Source organism: Astatotilapia calliptera, chromosome 3, assembly GCF_964374335.1.
Source record: "Astatotilapia calliptera chromosome 3, fAstCal68.1, whole genome shotgun sequence".
NCBI lineage: Eukaryota > Metazoa > Chordata > Actinopteri > Cichliformes > Cichlidae > Astatotilapia > Astatotilapia calliptera.
In genome coordinates, this window is record NC_137424.1 from 73,388,606 (window position 1) to 73,401,907 (window position 13,302).

Genomic DNA, 13,302 nt, shown 5'->3' on the forward strand with positions numbered 1-13,302 from the left:
ACAAGTCAGAAAAAAAAAAGAATACGTAAGAAAAAAGAGCTAAACTAAGAGAAAAGCAGGAGCGACTGTAACAGGCTGCACGCTGGTTGGCGCATGCGCACTAAATGAGTGAACACAGCGTAGGGTCATGTGTTAGTGGTGGGAACAGTCATACGGTTATTGTTCATGTGTCCAACAGCAGAGGGGAAGAAACTGTTCTTATGGCGAGAGGTTCTGGTGCGAATGGACCGGAGCCTCCTGCCTGAGGGGAGCAGATCAAACATACTGTGTCCAGGGTGAGAAGGGTCAGCTGAGATCCGAGCTGCACGCCGCAGTGTCCTGGAGGTGTACAGGTCCTGCAGAGATGGGAGTCTGCAGCCAATCACCTTCTCAGCAGAGCGCACAACACGCACCTCATCTTGATTGGTGGGTAAAGGAGTAGGCGATGTCTCTGGTTGCAGTCCTTATATAATGAGTGACAGGTGAGTGCGATTAAGGCGAAGCACCACACCCAATCAAAGGTGAGGAAAAGAAACAAGGTGCATCTGGTGAAGTGAATGTGCTAGAAGGTGAGCCTTTACAACAGCCGCCCCCATATTTCTACTGAGAAATATGTTCACAAAGCGGGGGCAGAGGAATCAGACATGCTACAGGTCTAATATAGGTTCAGGGGGTCGACCTAGAGGTCGACAATGCAGGCCAGACAGTTCAGGGGGCCGACCATGTAGCCAGCGGTGGCGGCAAAGCAGGTCCAAATGCCAACCGCGTGGGATGCAGCGGCAGGCCCAGACCTGCAGACCGTTGGGCAGTTTTGCAGGTGCTGGGGGCAATGTACGGGGCTTGGCAGAGGCAGGACCAGGTGATGCAGGAGCAGGCAGCGCCCTGACCACTGGCGGAATGGCAGCCACAGGCGGTGGAACTGGTGATAGTGGCACTGCCGGTGACGACATAGGTAATGCTGATGGTAGAGTATGAGGTGGCTGAATGAATTCAGAGCCGAGCCATCAGCGGACACAAGGATGTGCTGGAGCGGTTCTCCTGAACCTGAACTGGAAGATGTGAACAAACATTGGGCATGTGTGGAACTGCTCTGGGGTTGGAAGTCTGTGATTGGACCTTGGAGTGTCCATCCTAAGCGGGTTTTGACTGCTGCAGGAGATCCAAATGGTCCATGTCTAACTGGTGCAATAGGCGTAATAAGGTGGGTATGATCAGAGCCTATGAGCAGTAGTGGAGCTGCTTTGTTAATGAAGGTTAATGGGATACCTTGAAGATGCTTGTATCTCCGTTGAAGAGAGGATACGGGGTAGGTGTGGTCTGAAAGTGCTAAGTGACTTGTAGCGAAGGCATTATTATTATTGTGTAAGTTTTCTCTGGATGTGCGATGGGAGAAATCTGGAAACTTACACAAGACCCTTGAATAGTTTCAACTTCTTGATGGACAGTTCTGAGTGATAATTTTTCAGCTTTCCCAGTTAGGTGGAGATGCTTAGCTGCAGATGTCAGAAGCATGGTACGTTGGGAGCCATCATCAAGTATTGCATATGTTTCCAGGGTTCTTTTGCCATTACGCAGGAGCACTTTCACAAGCTTTAATAGTACACTGGGACAATCGCTAGGTCTATCAAAGTACAGTGTCCTCACTACAGGATTAGTTTCAGTTCTAGGTCTCTGATTCACCTCACATAGGATCTGTAGATGTAGTCCCATACAGGTGGCACATGCTTTCCTCAGGTCACACTTTGCGGCCTGATGAGTCCTAGCACAACGCCAACACCGTTTGTTTCTCTTTATCCAGTTTATTTTCTCATCCTTTGTCTTGTTAATGAACTCAGGGCACTTGCTAATGTGGTGTTCAGGTGAGCAGCAATATGCACATCTTGCCTTAGTCATTATGATGGGTTGTGCTGCCTGTACAGGATCGGATGCATTTGTCCCATGTAATATTGTTGTGAGTGGAGAGGTGTACTTATGGGCAGGTCGTGGCTGGTTAAAGGATGAAACAGGACTGTCCTTTCTTGGTTGACACTTGCATTCCATTTGCAACCAGGATGAGAACAAAGGTAAGTCATACATCATATCTCCTTGTTCCCTGTAAATGTGCCGTTTGAAGTGACTGGAATGCTCTGCGGGCAACTTTTCAAGTAGGCGATCGACATGGGAGCCACAATTTACTTCTGTCCGTCCTTGATCACCCATAGTGCTAAGCAAACCAACCAAAGCTTGCACACGAAGAGCAAAGTAATCCAGAGTCCGACCATCACCTGCTCTGATAGGAGGAAGCTCAAGTATATTCCGTAGCTCTTTCAATGCTAGCTCTCTTGGTTGCCCATAACGCTCATCAAGAGCTTTGATGGCTTGAGTGTATGGGTCAGGAGCATAGGAAAAGGAAATAGCTAACCGTTTAGCTTTGTCTACTTTCAGGTGATCAAGAAGGACATGATATTTGAAATGCTCTGTCTCATGAGGGTCAAGCAGGTTAGTAAGGGCCAATCGTAACAGCCTATACTGGATTTCATCTTCTCTGGTAAGGTCTGGGAAAGAAGGACCCTCAAGTTTATACACATGTGTTCTAGTGCTAACAGGGTGACTAGAACTAGCAGTAATGGGTACCGAAGGTTTTTGTGCATGCAAACCATCAAATGTAGCTGGTTGCTGCTTTAAAGGAGGGTGCTGCCTTGGTTCTGGAATGCAAACGAGAGGTTGAGTGGGGTCTTCATCTAGAGGAACAGCAGGTTGAACACATGAAATCTGGTGGGGACCTTGCAGTGGCGTGGCCAGGAAATTAAAAGGAGTCTCATCTGATGTAGGAAAAACTGGTCTAGGCAAACCACTTGAAGGAACTGCAGCATCTAATATTGTTGAATTAGGGAAAGGAGGGCTAGCAGCCAGAACTGCACCAGAGTGACGGCTAACCTGGGGGGGGCTGAGAGGGTGATTGACATGTTGCTGGATCAATCACTGGGAACTGCTCATGTTGCTGATGTGTTTGGGGAATGGCTTGTAAACTGCAAACAGAGGATTTGCTTTCATCAGAGACAATGTGAATTGAAGATCTGGAGGAACTGCGAGAATGGGGAGGAGATAACTGAATCATGAGTTGCCTAATCTCCCTCATTGTCATCAGGAGTTCCCTCATCACCTCATCTTGATTGGTGGGTAAAGGAGTAGGCGATGTCTCTGGTTGTCTTCCTGACTCCCCATCAGGATCCTGCAGCCCATGTGTGTCTGTGTCACTATGCTGGCATTCTGTTTGACTCTCTGTATCACATCGAGCACTTCTACTTCCAGGATACTGAACGTCATACTGCTGCAGGTGGGCAGGAGGTCGACTATCATGACCGGAACGTCTCAAATCTTCAGTCAATGGCTGCTGTGAATCCATGACGCTAACGCTACTCCGGCTCGGAGGACCATGTTTTGGAGGAAGGAAGGTTCAGGGTTTCAGTAGTCATCAGAATCAGAATCAGAATCAGAATACTTTATTGATCCCTGGGGGAAATTATTTTTTGTTACAGTGCTCCATTTTAAACCAACATTAAGACAAGACAGACAATACACTAACTAAGAATAGTACAATATATACATATATATACATACATACATACATAAGTCACTTATAAATAAATATTTGGAAAAGAAACATGTGTAGTTGTAGCAGCAAACAGTGTGTTAAGTGGATGCGTTGTACAGGGAGATGGCCACAGGCAGGAATGATTTCCTGTGTCGTTCAGTGGTGCTTTTCGGTAATCTCAGTCTCTCACTGAACGAGCTCCTGTGACTGACCAGCATGTCATGGAGTGGGTGGGAGGTGTTATCCAACATTGTCTTTATCTTGGACAGCATCCGCCTCTCCGACACCACCTTGAGGGAGTCCAGCTCCATCCCCACAACATTGCTGGCCTTACAGATCAGTTTATTAAGTCTGTTGGCATCTGCGACCCTCAGCCTGCTCCCCCAGCATGCAACAGCATAGAGGATCGCACTGGCCACCACAGACTCATAGAAAATCCTCAGCATTTTCTGGCAGATGTTGAAGGACCTCAGTCGCCTCAAAAAATAGAGACGACTCTGGCCCTTCCTGTAAAGTGCTGTGGTGTTTTTAGCCCAGTCCAGTTTATTGTCAATGTGTACTCCAAGGTATTTATAGTCCTCCACAATGTCAACACTGACCCCCTGGATTGAAACAGGGGTCAAGTGTTTCCTGGTCTTCCTGAAGTCCACGATCAGTTCCTTGGTCTTTGCCACGTTGAGCTGCAGATGATTCTGCTCACACCACGTGACAAAGGAGTCGACCACAGCCCGGTACTCTGTCTCATCATCCCTGCTGATGCATCCAACCACCGCAGAGTCATCAGAAAACTTCTGAAGATGGCAGGTCTCTGTGCAGTGGCTGAAGTCTGTGGTGTAGAGGGTGAAGAGGAAGGGGGAGAGGACAGTCCCCTGTGGTGCCCCTGTGTTGCTAATCACCTTGTCAGACACACACTGTGGGAGACGTACATATTGTGGTCTTCCTGTCAGGTAATCAACAATCCAGGACACCAGAGAAGCATCCACCTGCATCGCTGCTAACTTATCACCCAGGAGGGTCGGCCTGATGGTGTTGAAAGCACTGGAAAAGTCAAAAAACATGACCCTCACAGTGCTCGCCGGCTGGTCCAGATGGGTGTAGACACGATTGAGCAGGTAGATGATGGCGTCCTCTGTTCCGAGACGAGGCTGATAAGCGAACTGAAGGGGATCCAGATGTGGTCTTACTATGGGTCGCAGCTGGTCCAGGATGAGCCTTTCCAGGGTCTTCATGATGTGGGAGGTCAGTGCCACGGGCCTGTAATCCTGGGGGCCACTGGGACGAGGCGTCTTTGGTACAGGGACGAGGCATGATGTCTTCCACATCACCGGGACCCTCTGCAGACTCAGACTCAGCATAAACAGTTTATGAAAGACTCCACACAGCTGGGGGGCACAGGCCTTGAGGACAAGGGGACTCACTCCGTCTGGTCCAGCAGCCTTGCCTGAGTGAAGTCTCCTCATTTGCATCTCAACCTGGTATTGAGTGAAGGTGATGGGTGGGGGAGGGGTGTCAGGAATCTCACAGGAGGCAACATGTGAAGAGAGAGGCTGGCACAGTGGTGTGGCTCTGGATTCCAGGCTGACTGCAGGTGAGGTTGTGGGGGTGGGAGCAGACACTGTGGTGTCGAATCTATTGAAAAACAGATTCAACTCGTCGGCTCTATTCTCACCTCCCTCAGCTCCCCTGCTGTTGGTTGGCCTGAATCCAGTGATGGTCTTCATGCCCCTCCACACCTCTCTCATGCTGTTCTGCTGGAGTTTCCACTCCAGCTTCCTCCTGTAATTGTCCTTAGCCTCTCTGATCTTGTCCTTTAGTAACACCTGGACCTTCCTCACCTCCTCTTTGTTGCCCCCTCTGAAAGCCCTCTTCTTGTTGTTGAGGAGGGCTTTGATGTCCTTAGTCACCCACGGCTTGTTATTTGGGTAACAATGAACAGTCTGAGCTGGAACAATGGAGTCGGTGCAGAAAGTTATGTAGTCTGTGATACACTCAGTAAGCCCATTGATGTCCTCGGCGTGAGGCTCACAGAGTGTTTCCCAGTCGGTCACCTCGAAACAGCCCTGTAGTTCTGCTAAGGCCTCCTCTGACCACCTCCTAACAGTCCTGGTGGTCACAGGTTCCCTCCTCACAATTGGCACATAGCGGGGGGTGAGGTGAATCAGGTTATGATCTGACCTACCAAGTGGGGGGAGGGAGGAGGAGCTGTATGCATCCTTGACGTTAGCATACAGTAAGTCTAAAGTTTTCTCTCCCCTGGTGGGACAGTCCACATATTGTTTGAATGTTGGTAGTGTATTGTCCAGTGATACATGGTTGAAGTCACCCGAGATCACAATAAAGGCACTCGGGTGCTGAGTCTGTAGCCGAGCTATGGCAGAGTGGATAGTGTCACATGCAGCTGTGGGGTTAGCAGAGGGGGGAACATAAACAGCCACCAAGATGACGTGAGAGAATTCCCTGGGTAAATAATACGGCCTGAGTCCAACAGCACACAGTTCAGTGTCCGGGCAACAAATCCTTTCTTTGATTGTTATGTTGGCAGGGTTACACCACCGGTTGTTAACTAAAACAGCAAGCCCACCTCCTTTACGCTTACCGCTAGCGATGCTGTCCCTGTCCGCCCGAACAGTGTGGAAGCCTTCCACGGAAGCATTCTCATCGGGAATGACCTGGTGCAGCCATGATTCGGTGAAACACATCAGGCTACACTCTCGGTATTCCCTCTGACTCCGTACCAGTGCTGAGAGCTCGTCGATTTTACTTGCCAACGATCGCACATTTCCCATCACGATAGACAGCAGACACGGTTTAAACCTCCTCCTCGCTTCGAGCCTCCGCTGTCTCACCGTCACCTTTTTTCTTCTCTTCTGTCCTTGACCTCTGCATCCCCGATGTGTTTTCCTCCAAATTTCAGCTGGTACTTCTGCGGGCCTGGCCAGCGAGCCGGCCGGCATCAGGGCGATCAGCTGATCTCTGGAGTAAACAGTCCGTGCGTGTAGGAGATGTGCCGCGGTCCCGTTCCATGATAAAAGTAACAGTTCCACGGCCACCAGAAGAACAAAAACTCTCTCAATCCACATGATTGAGTAAGAGATAGAAAACGGAGGAAAATACAAGTCAGAAAAAAAAAAGAATACGTAAGAAAAAAGAGCTAAACTAAGATAAAAGCAGGAGCGACTGTAACAGGCTGCACGCTGGTTGGCGCATGCGCACTTAACCTGATCCACCGGCAGATGGGATCAGGCACATTCATCTGGGAAAGCTTGCCTCGGAGATGGTCTGGAAGGATGGTGTTGAAGGCAGAGCTGAAGTTCACAAACAGGATCCTGGCGTAGGTTCCTGGGGAGTCCAGATGCTGCAGGATGAAGTGTAGGGCCATGTTGATGGCGTCATCTACAGACCTGTTGGCTCTGTATGCAAACTGCAGGGGGTCCAGGAGGGGGGCCGTGAGGGTCTTGAGATAGGAGAGAACCGGGCGCTCAAATGACTTCATGACCACAGATGTCAGAGCCACGGGTCTGTAGTCATTTAGTCCAGTGATCCTAGGTTTCTTGGGCACAGGGATTATGGTAGAGGACTGAAGCAATTCAATTCAATTCAATTCAATTTTATTTATATAGCGCCAAATCACAACAAAAGTCGCCTCAAGGCGCTTCATAGATACAGAGAAAAACCCAACAATCATATGACCCCCTATGAGCAAGCACTTTGGCAACAGTGGGAAGGAAAAACTCCCTTTTAACAGGAAGAAACCTCCGGCAGAACCAGGCTCAGGGAAGGGCGGCCATCTGCTGCGACCGGTTGGGGTGAGAGAAGGAAGACAGGATAAAGACATGCTGTGGAAGAGAGACAGAGGTTAATAACAGATATGATTCAATGCAGAGAGGTCTATTAATACATAGTGAGTGAGAAAGGTGACTGGAAAGGAAAAACTCAATGCATCATGGGAATCCCCCGGCAGCCTACATCTATTGCAGCATAACTAAGGGAGGATCCAGGGTCACCTGGTCCAGCCCTAACTATATGCTTTAGCAAAAAGGAAAGTTTTAAGCCTAATCTTAAAAGTAGAGATAGTGTCTGTCTCCTGAATCCAAACTGGAAGCTGGTTCCACAGAAGAGGGGCCGGAAAACTGAAGGCTCTCCCTCCCATTCTACTTTTAAATACTCTAGGAACAACAAGTAGGCCTGCAGAGCGAGAGCGGAGCGCTCTAATAGGGTGATATGGTATGTTGAGACTAGTAGTTAAACATATGCCATTTTATGACCAGTAGTCAATGTAGTGAATTAGGTTAACAGCTGTAGGCCATATATTATCCTCTAGTTCTGATGGTGTGCTATGTATGTAGTTTAGTCTTTATTATACTCTTGAATAAAAGAAACATAATCATTTCTTAGTTCATTAGATAAAGTGTGCATCACTCTGTATCCTTGATCGGCTGTGAATGTCTTACACTGTTTTCTTGAAATGTTTTATTGCTGAATCATATGAAGAAGGTTGTAAGCAGGAGACTTGGTGTCTGGGGAGAGGAGATTAAAACCACATTCCTTACCCCCCTTCCTACTTTCACACAGAAAGACAGGGAGGCAAGGTCAGGAGCCAGTCTCGCTAAGAATTAGAAAAACCTGTGAAGATGCAGCTTTTATGACAAGGAGGGGGGCTGTTACTAGCTATAAAAGTCTGTGAAAGTTTCTACCATTTTGAGACATGCTCCTGACCCTCTGCAAGGCATCTCTCCCGTCCGGACGTTTCAAATGCTCTGTATTGTTGAAAGTACAAATGATTGTTGATTGAGCATTTATACACCGAGTACTGTCCTTCCTTCAGCCCAAAGATTCAAAGAATTGGGAGATTTCAACAGGTACTACAAGGTCATTAAGATAAGATGGGGCCTGATTATTTAAGACCTTGTATGTGAGGAGCAGGACTTTGAATTCAATTCTGGATTTAACAGGAAGCCAATGAAGGGAAGCCAAAACAGGAGAAATATGCTCTCTCTTTCTAGTCCCTGTCAGGACTCTTGCTGCAGCATTTTGGATTAGCTGAAGGCTTTTCAGGGAGTTTTTTGGACATCCTGATAATAATGAATTACAGTAGTCCAGCCTGGAAGTAATAAATGCATGAACTAGTTTTTCAGCGTCACTCTGAGACAGGATATTTCTAATTTAAGAGATGTTGCGCAAATGGAAGAACGCAGTCTTACATATTTGTTTAATATGTGCGTTGAAGGACATGTCCTGGTCAAAAATGACTCCAAGGTTCCTCCAAGGTAATGCCATCCAGACTAAGAATCTGGTTAGATACCATATTTCTAAGATTTTCAGGGCCGAGTACAATAACCTCAGTTTTATCTGAATTAAGAAGCAGAAAGTTAGCGGCCATCCAGGTCTTTATGTCTTTAAGACATTCCTGCAGTTTAACTAATTGGTGTGTGTCATCTGGCTTCATGGACAGATAGAGCTGGGTGTCATCTGCATAGCAGTGAAAATGTATGCTATGTCTTCTAATGATACTGCCTAAGGGAAGCATGTATAATGTAAACAGAATTGGTCCTAGCACTGAACCCTGTGGAACTCCATAATTAACCTCAGTGTGTGAAGAGGACTCTCCATTTACATGCACGAATTGGAGTCTATTAGATAGATATGATACAAACCACTGCAGCGCAGTACTTGTAATACCTACAGCATGTTCTAATCGCTCTAATAAGATATTATAGTCAACAGTATCGAACGCTGCACTGAGGTCTAGCAGGACAAGCACAGAGATGAGTCCACTGTCAGAGGCCATAAGAAGATCATTTGTAACCTTCACTAAAGCTGTTTGTGTGCTGTGCTGAGCTCTGAAACCTGACTGAAACTCTTCAAATAAACCATTCCTCACCAGATGATCTGTTAGCTGTTTGACAACTACTCTTTCAAGGATTTTTGATATGAAAGGAAGGTTGGAGATTGACCTATAATTAGCTAAGATTGCTGGGTCTAGAGATGGCTTTTTGAGTAAAGGTTTAACTACAGCCAGCTTGAAGGCCTGTGGTACATAGCCGATTATTAGAGATAGGTTGATCATATTTAAGATCGAAGAATTAATTAATGGCAGGACTTCTTTGAGCAGTTTTGTAGGAATGGGGTCTAAAAGACACGTTGATGGTTTGGAGGAAGTAATTATTGAAGTTAACTCAGAAAGATCAATTGGAGAAAGAGTCAAACTTAACATCAATGGTACTAAGAGTAACTGTAGATAATATTACATCTGTGGGATGATTATTGGTAATTTTTTCTCTAATGAAAAAAATTTTATTTGTGAAGAAGTTCATGAAGTCATTACTAGTTAACGTTAAAGGGATGGTTGGCTCAAAAGAGCTCTGACTTTTTGTCAGCCTGGCTACAGTGCTGAAGAGAAACCTGGGGTTGTTCTTATTTTCTTCAATCAGTGATGAATAGTAAGATGTTCTGGCTCTGCGGACAGCTTTCTTATAAAGCAGCAAACTATTTCTCCAGGCTAAATGATGATCCTCTAGATTTGTGACACGCCATTTCCTCTCCAGATTATGAGTCATCTGCTTTAGGGTACGTGTTTGAGAATTATACCACGGAGTCAGGTACTTCTGATTTGAGGCCTTAGTTTTCACAGGAGCTACAGTATCCAGAGTCGTACGTAGTGAGGAGGTGAAATTATTAACAAGATAATCAACCTCTGTTGGGCTAGCGTTCAGATAGCTGCTCTGCTCTGTGTTGGTACAGGGCATTGGAGATGATAACAGTGGGTGGATTATATTCTTAAACTTAGTTACAGTGCTTTCAGAAAGACATCTACTTTGATAAAGTCTACTCTCCTCTGCTGTGTAATCAATTATTGTAAATGTAAATGTTATCAGGAAATGATCAGACAGGAGAGGGTTTTCAGGAAACACTGTTAAATGTTCAGGTTCGATGCCATATGTTAAAACAAGATCTAGAGTGTGATTAAAGTGGTGGGTGGGTTCTTTTACATTTTGAGAGAAACCAATTGAGTCTAATAACAGACTAAATGCCATGTTGAGGCTGTCATTTTTAGCATCTACATGGATGTTAAAATCACCCACAATAATTATTTTATCTGAGCTCAGAACTAAACCAGATATAAAGTCTGAGAAATCAGACAGAAACTCTGTGTAAGGCCCAGGTGGACGATAGATGATAACAAGTAAGACTGGTTTCTGAGTTTCACAGCTGGGGTGGACAATGTTAAGCATCAGGCTTTCGAATGAATTAAAAGTCTGTCTTGGTCTTTCATTAATTAATAGGCTGGTGTGAAAAATTGCTGCCACACCGCCCCCTCGGCCTGTGCTTCGAGATTTCTGGTAGTTAGAATGACTCGGGGGTGTTGATTCATTTAAACTAACATAATCATCCTGCTGCAACCAGGTTTCTGTAAGGCAGAGTAAATCAATTTGTTGATCAATTATTAAGTCATGTACTAACGCGCCCGGGACCACACCTCCGCCACAGTCATCTACTAACAGAGACTTGGAGGAGAGAGACCTAATATTTAATAATCCACATTTCACTGTTTTACTCTTTGGTTCAGATGTGGATACTGTATTGTTCTTTCTTTGTAATTGTTTATGTTTAAGTTGTTTGTTGCTGGTTTTTAGTTTGTTTTTTGTCTTTTTGGAAGCTGACACAGTCTCTATGGAGATGGGTTTTTGGGTGGGTAGCAGGAGGAGAGAAGCTGCAGAGAGGCGTGTAAGACTGCAACTCTGCTTCCTGGTCCCAACTCTGGGTAGTCATATTTTGGGGGTTTAATAAATTTGTCCATATTTCTAGAAATGAGAGCTGCTCCATCTAAAGTGGGACGGATGCCATCTCTCCTAACAAGACCAGGTTTCCTCCAGAAGGTTTGCCAATTATCTATGAAGCCCACATCGTTTCTGGGACAACACTCAGACAGCCAGCAATTTAAGGATAACGTGCGGCTAAACATGTCACTCCTGGTCTGATTGGGGAGGGGACCAGAGAAAACTACAGAGTCCGACATTGTTTTGGCAAAGTTGCACACCGATTCAATATTGATTGAATCAATATTGAAGGCACATGACATGCCTGCAGTGAGGAGTTGAAAATGCCAGAAAACACTGGGGCCAGCTCGTTTACACAGTGTCTGAGGGTGGCAGGAGACACACCGTCTGGGCCGGGAGCTTTTCGAGCATTCAGACTCCTAAACTGCTTCCTCACATCTGCTTCATGAATATGAAGAGTTTGGTGGGAGGAGGTGGTGTGAAATCCTCCTTTGTGTGGGGTGAGGAGGAGGGTGTTGCAGGTGAAGTGTTTGATGGTCGTGATGGGGGAGAGGTGGGGGAATGTCTCCAAAGTGTCTCTATTGTTGGGGCCGTTGGAGGCGTGAAAGCTGCCTGATGGCTCGTCAAAACGGCAGTAAAAGTCGTTAAGGGTGTTGGCAAATAGGTTAAGAACGATAGAATAAAACAAAACAGTAAAAAAATAAAACACATAATACATCAAAATTAAAACAGCATAGAATAAAAAAAACACAGAAGAGGTCTGTCTTATCTCAAAAGGCATGTTGTTCCACAGTTTTGGAGCTGCTACAGAAAAAGCGTTTACGCTCAGTCCTGGGTACATTCAGGAACAGCTGATCAGCTGACTTGAGAAAGGCGGGTATATACGGCTGTAGCAGCTCAGAGAAATAAGATTGGACTAGGCCATGGAGGGCTTTAAAAGCAAATAAAATAATTTAAAAGGAATCCTAAAAAGAAATGGGCAGCAGGTGAAGTGAAGCTAAAATAGGGGAAATGTGCTCAAACTTTCAAGCTGCAGGATATTGGACGCTCTGTAGATGTTTGAAGCACTGACCCCTATATAAAGTGCATTACAGTAATCCAACCGAGTGCTAACAAAGGCATTGATTACTGTGTCAACGTGCCTTTGTGAAAGAATTGGCTTTATTTTAGCTCGCTGCCTGAGCTGAAAGAAGCTTTTACCACTGCTTTGATCTAATTGTCAAGTTTCAGATCACAGTCCACTTTGACCAGCAGGTTTGTGACAGTTGGCTTAACATACTGGGCCAAGGTATAGGGCTTTGGAGCGTGATGTCACGGGTGTGGGCGTGGAAAGGATTTTGGCCCGATCCGCCATTTTGGGGGTCTAGCGCAAGTGAAAAGGGAGCGAAGGCACACACAACAGCCATGGTTCGTAAATATGATAAGGAGATTCTGCAGGTCATTGATCAAAGTATAAAACTAAAATAAAATGTATTAGTGACACAGGATACAAACATGGAAGCAAGATGTGTAATTAGGATTATTTATAATAAATATGTATAAATTAGTGCAATTTCTTTAATCATAAAGAATAACTAAATCCTTCAGGACAATGTCACATCAATGCACTGAACTCACTATACTATAAAGACACATCTCCTGGATGCACTGGTACGCATCTTCAGTGATGTATCCTAGGGTCATCAGGTGTTTTGGGTCTCACAACATCATACACCCTCGCCCAGGCGACCCAGCCGGGGGTGATCAGGCCCCAACTTGCGTACCAGTAGCTACCCACGGATCAGCCCTCTTAATCCACAGCCACCTTGTGGCTTTCTCTGCCGCTTCACTCACAGCCTGGATGGCCCTCTTCTTGGCTGCCCCAGCCACGCCCAGCCGGCCTAGGACTTTGCAGAGTGATCGTCCTGCAAAGCCCCTACAACCCACTTCTATGGGCTCATAGAAAGTCTTCCAGCCCCTTTCCCTGCACTC

At 46.0% G+C, this 13,302-nt stretch overlaps 1 protein-coding gene across 1 annotated transcript in view; it reads right to left on the reverse strand.

The window, feature by feature from the left end:
- Window positions 1-3,444: 3,444 nt before the first annotated feature.
- LOC145425781 (uncharacterized) overlaps window positions 3,445-13,302 on the reverse strand; it is a 95,631-nt gene continuing 85,773 nt past the window's right edge. The window contains exon 2 of the mRNA XM_080299112.1: window positions 3,445-6,771. Within this exon, the coding sequence (XP_080155238.1) occupies window positions 3,652-6,771 (3,120 nt within the window). The 3' untranslated portion in view covers window positions 3,445-3,651. The remainder of the gene's footprint in view (window positions 6,772-13,302) is intronic.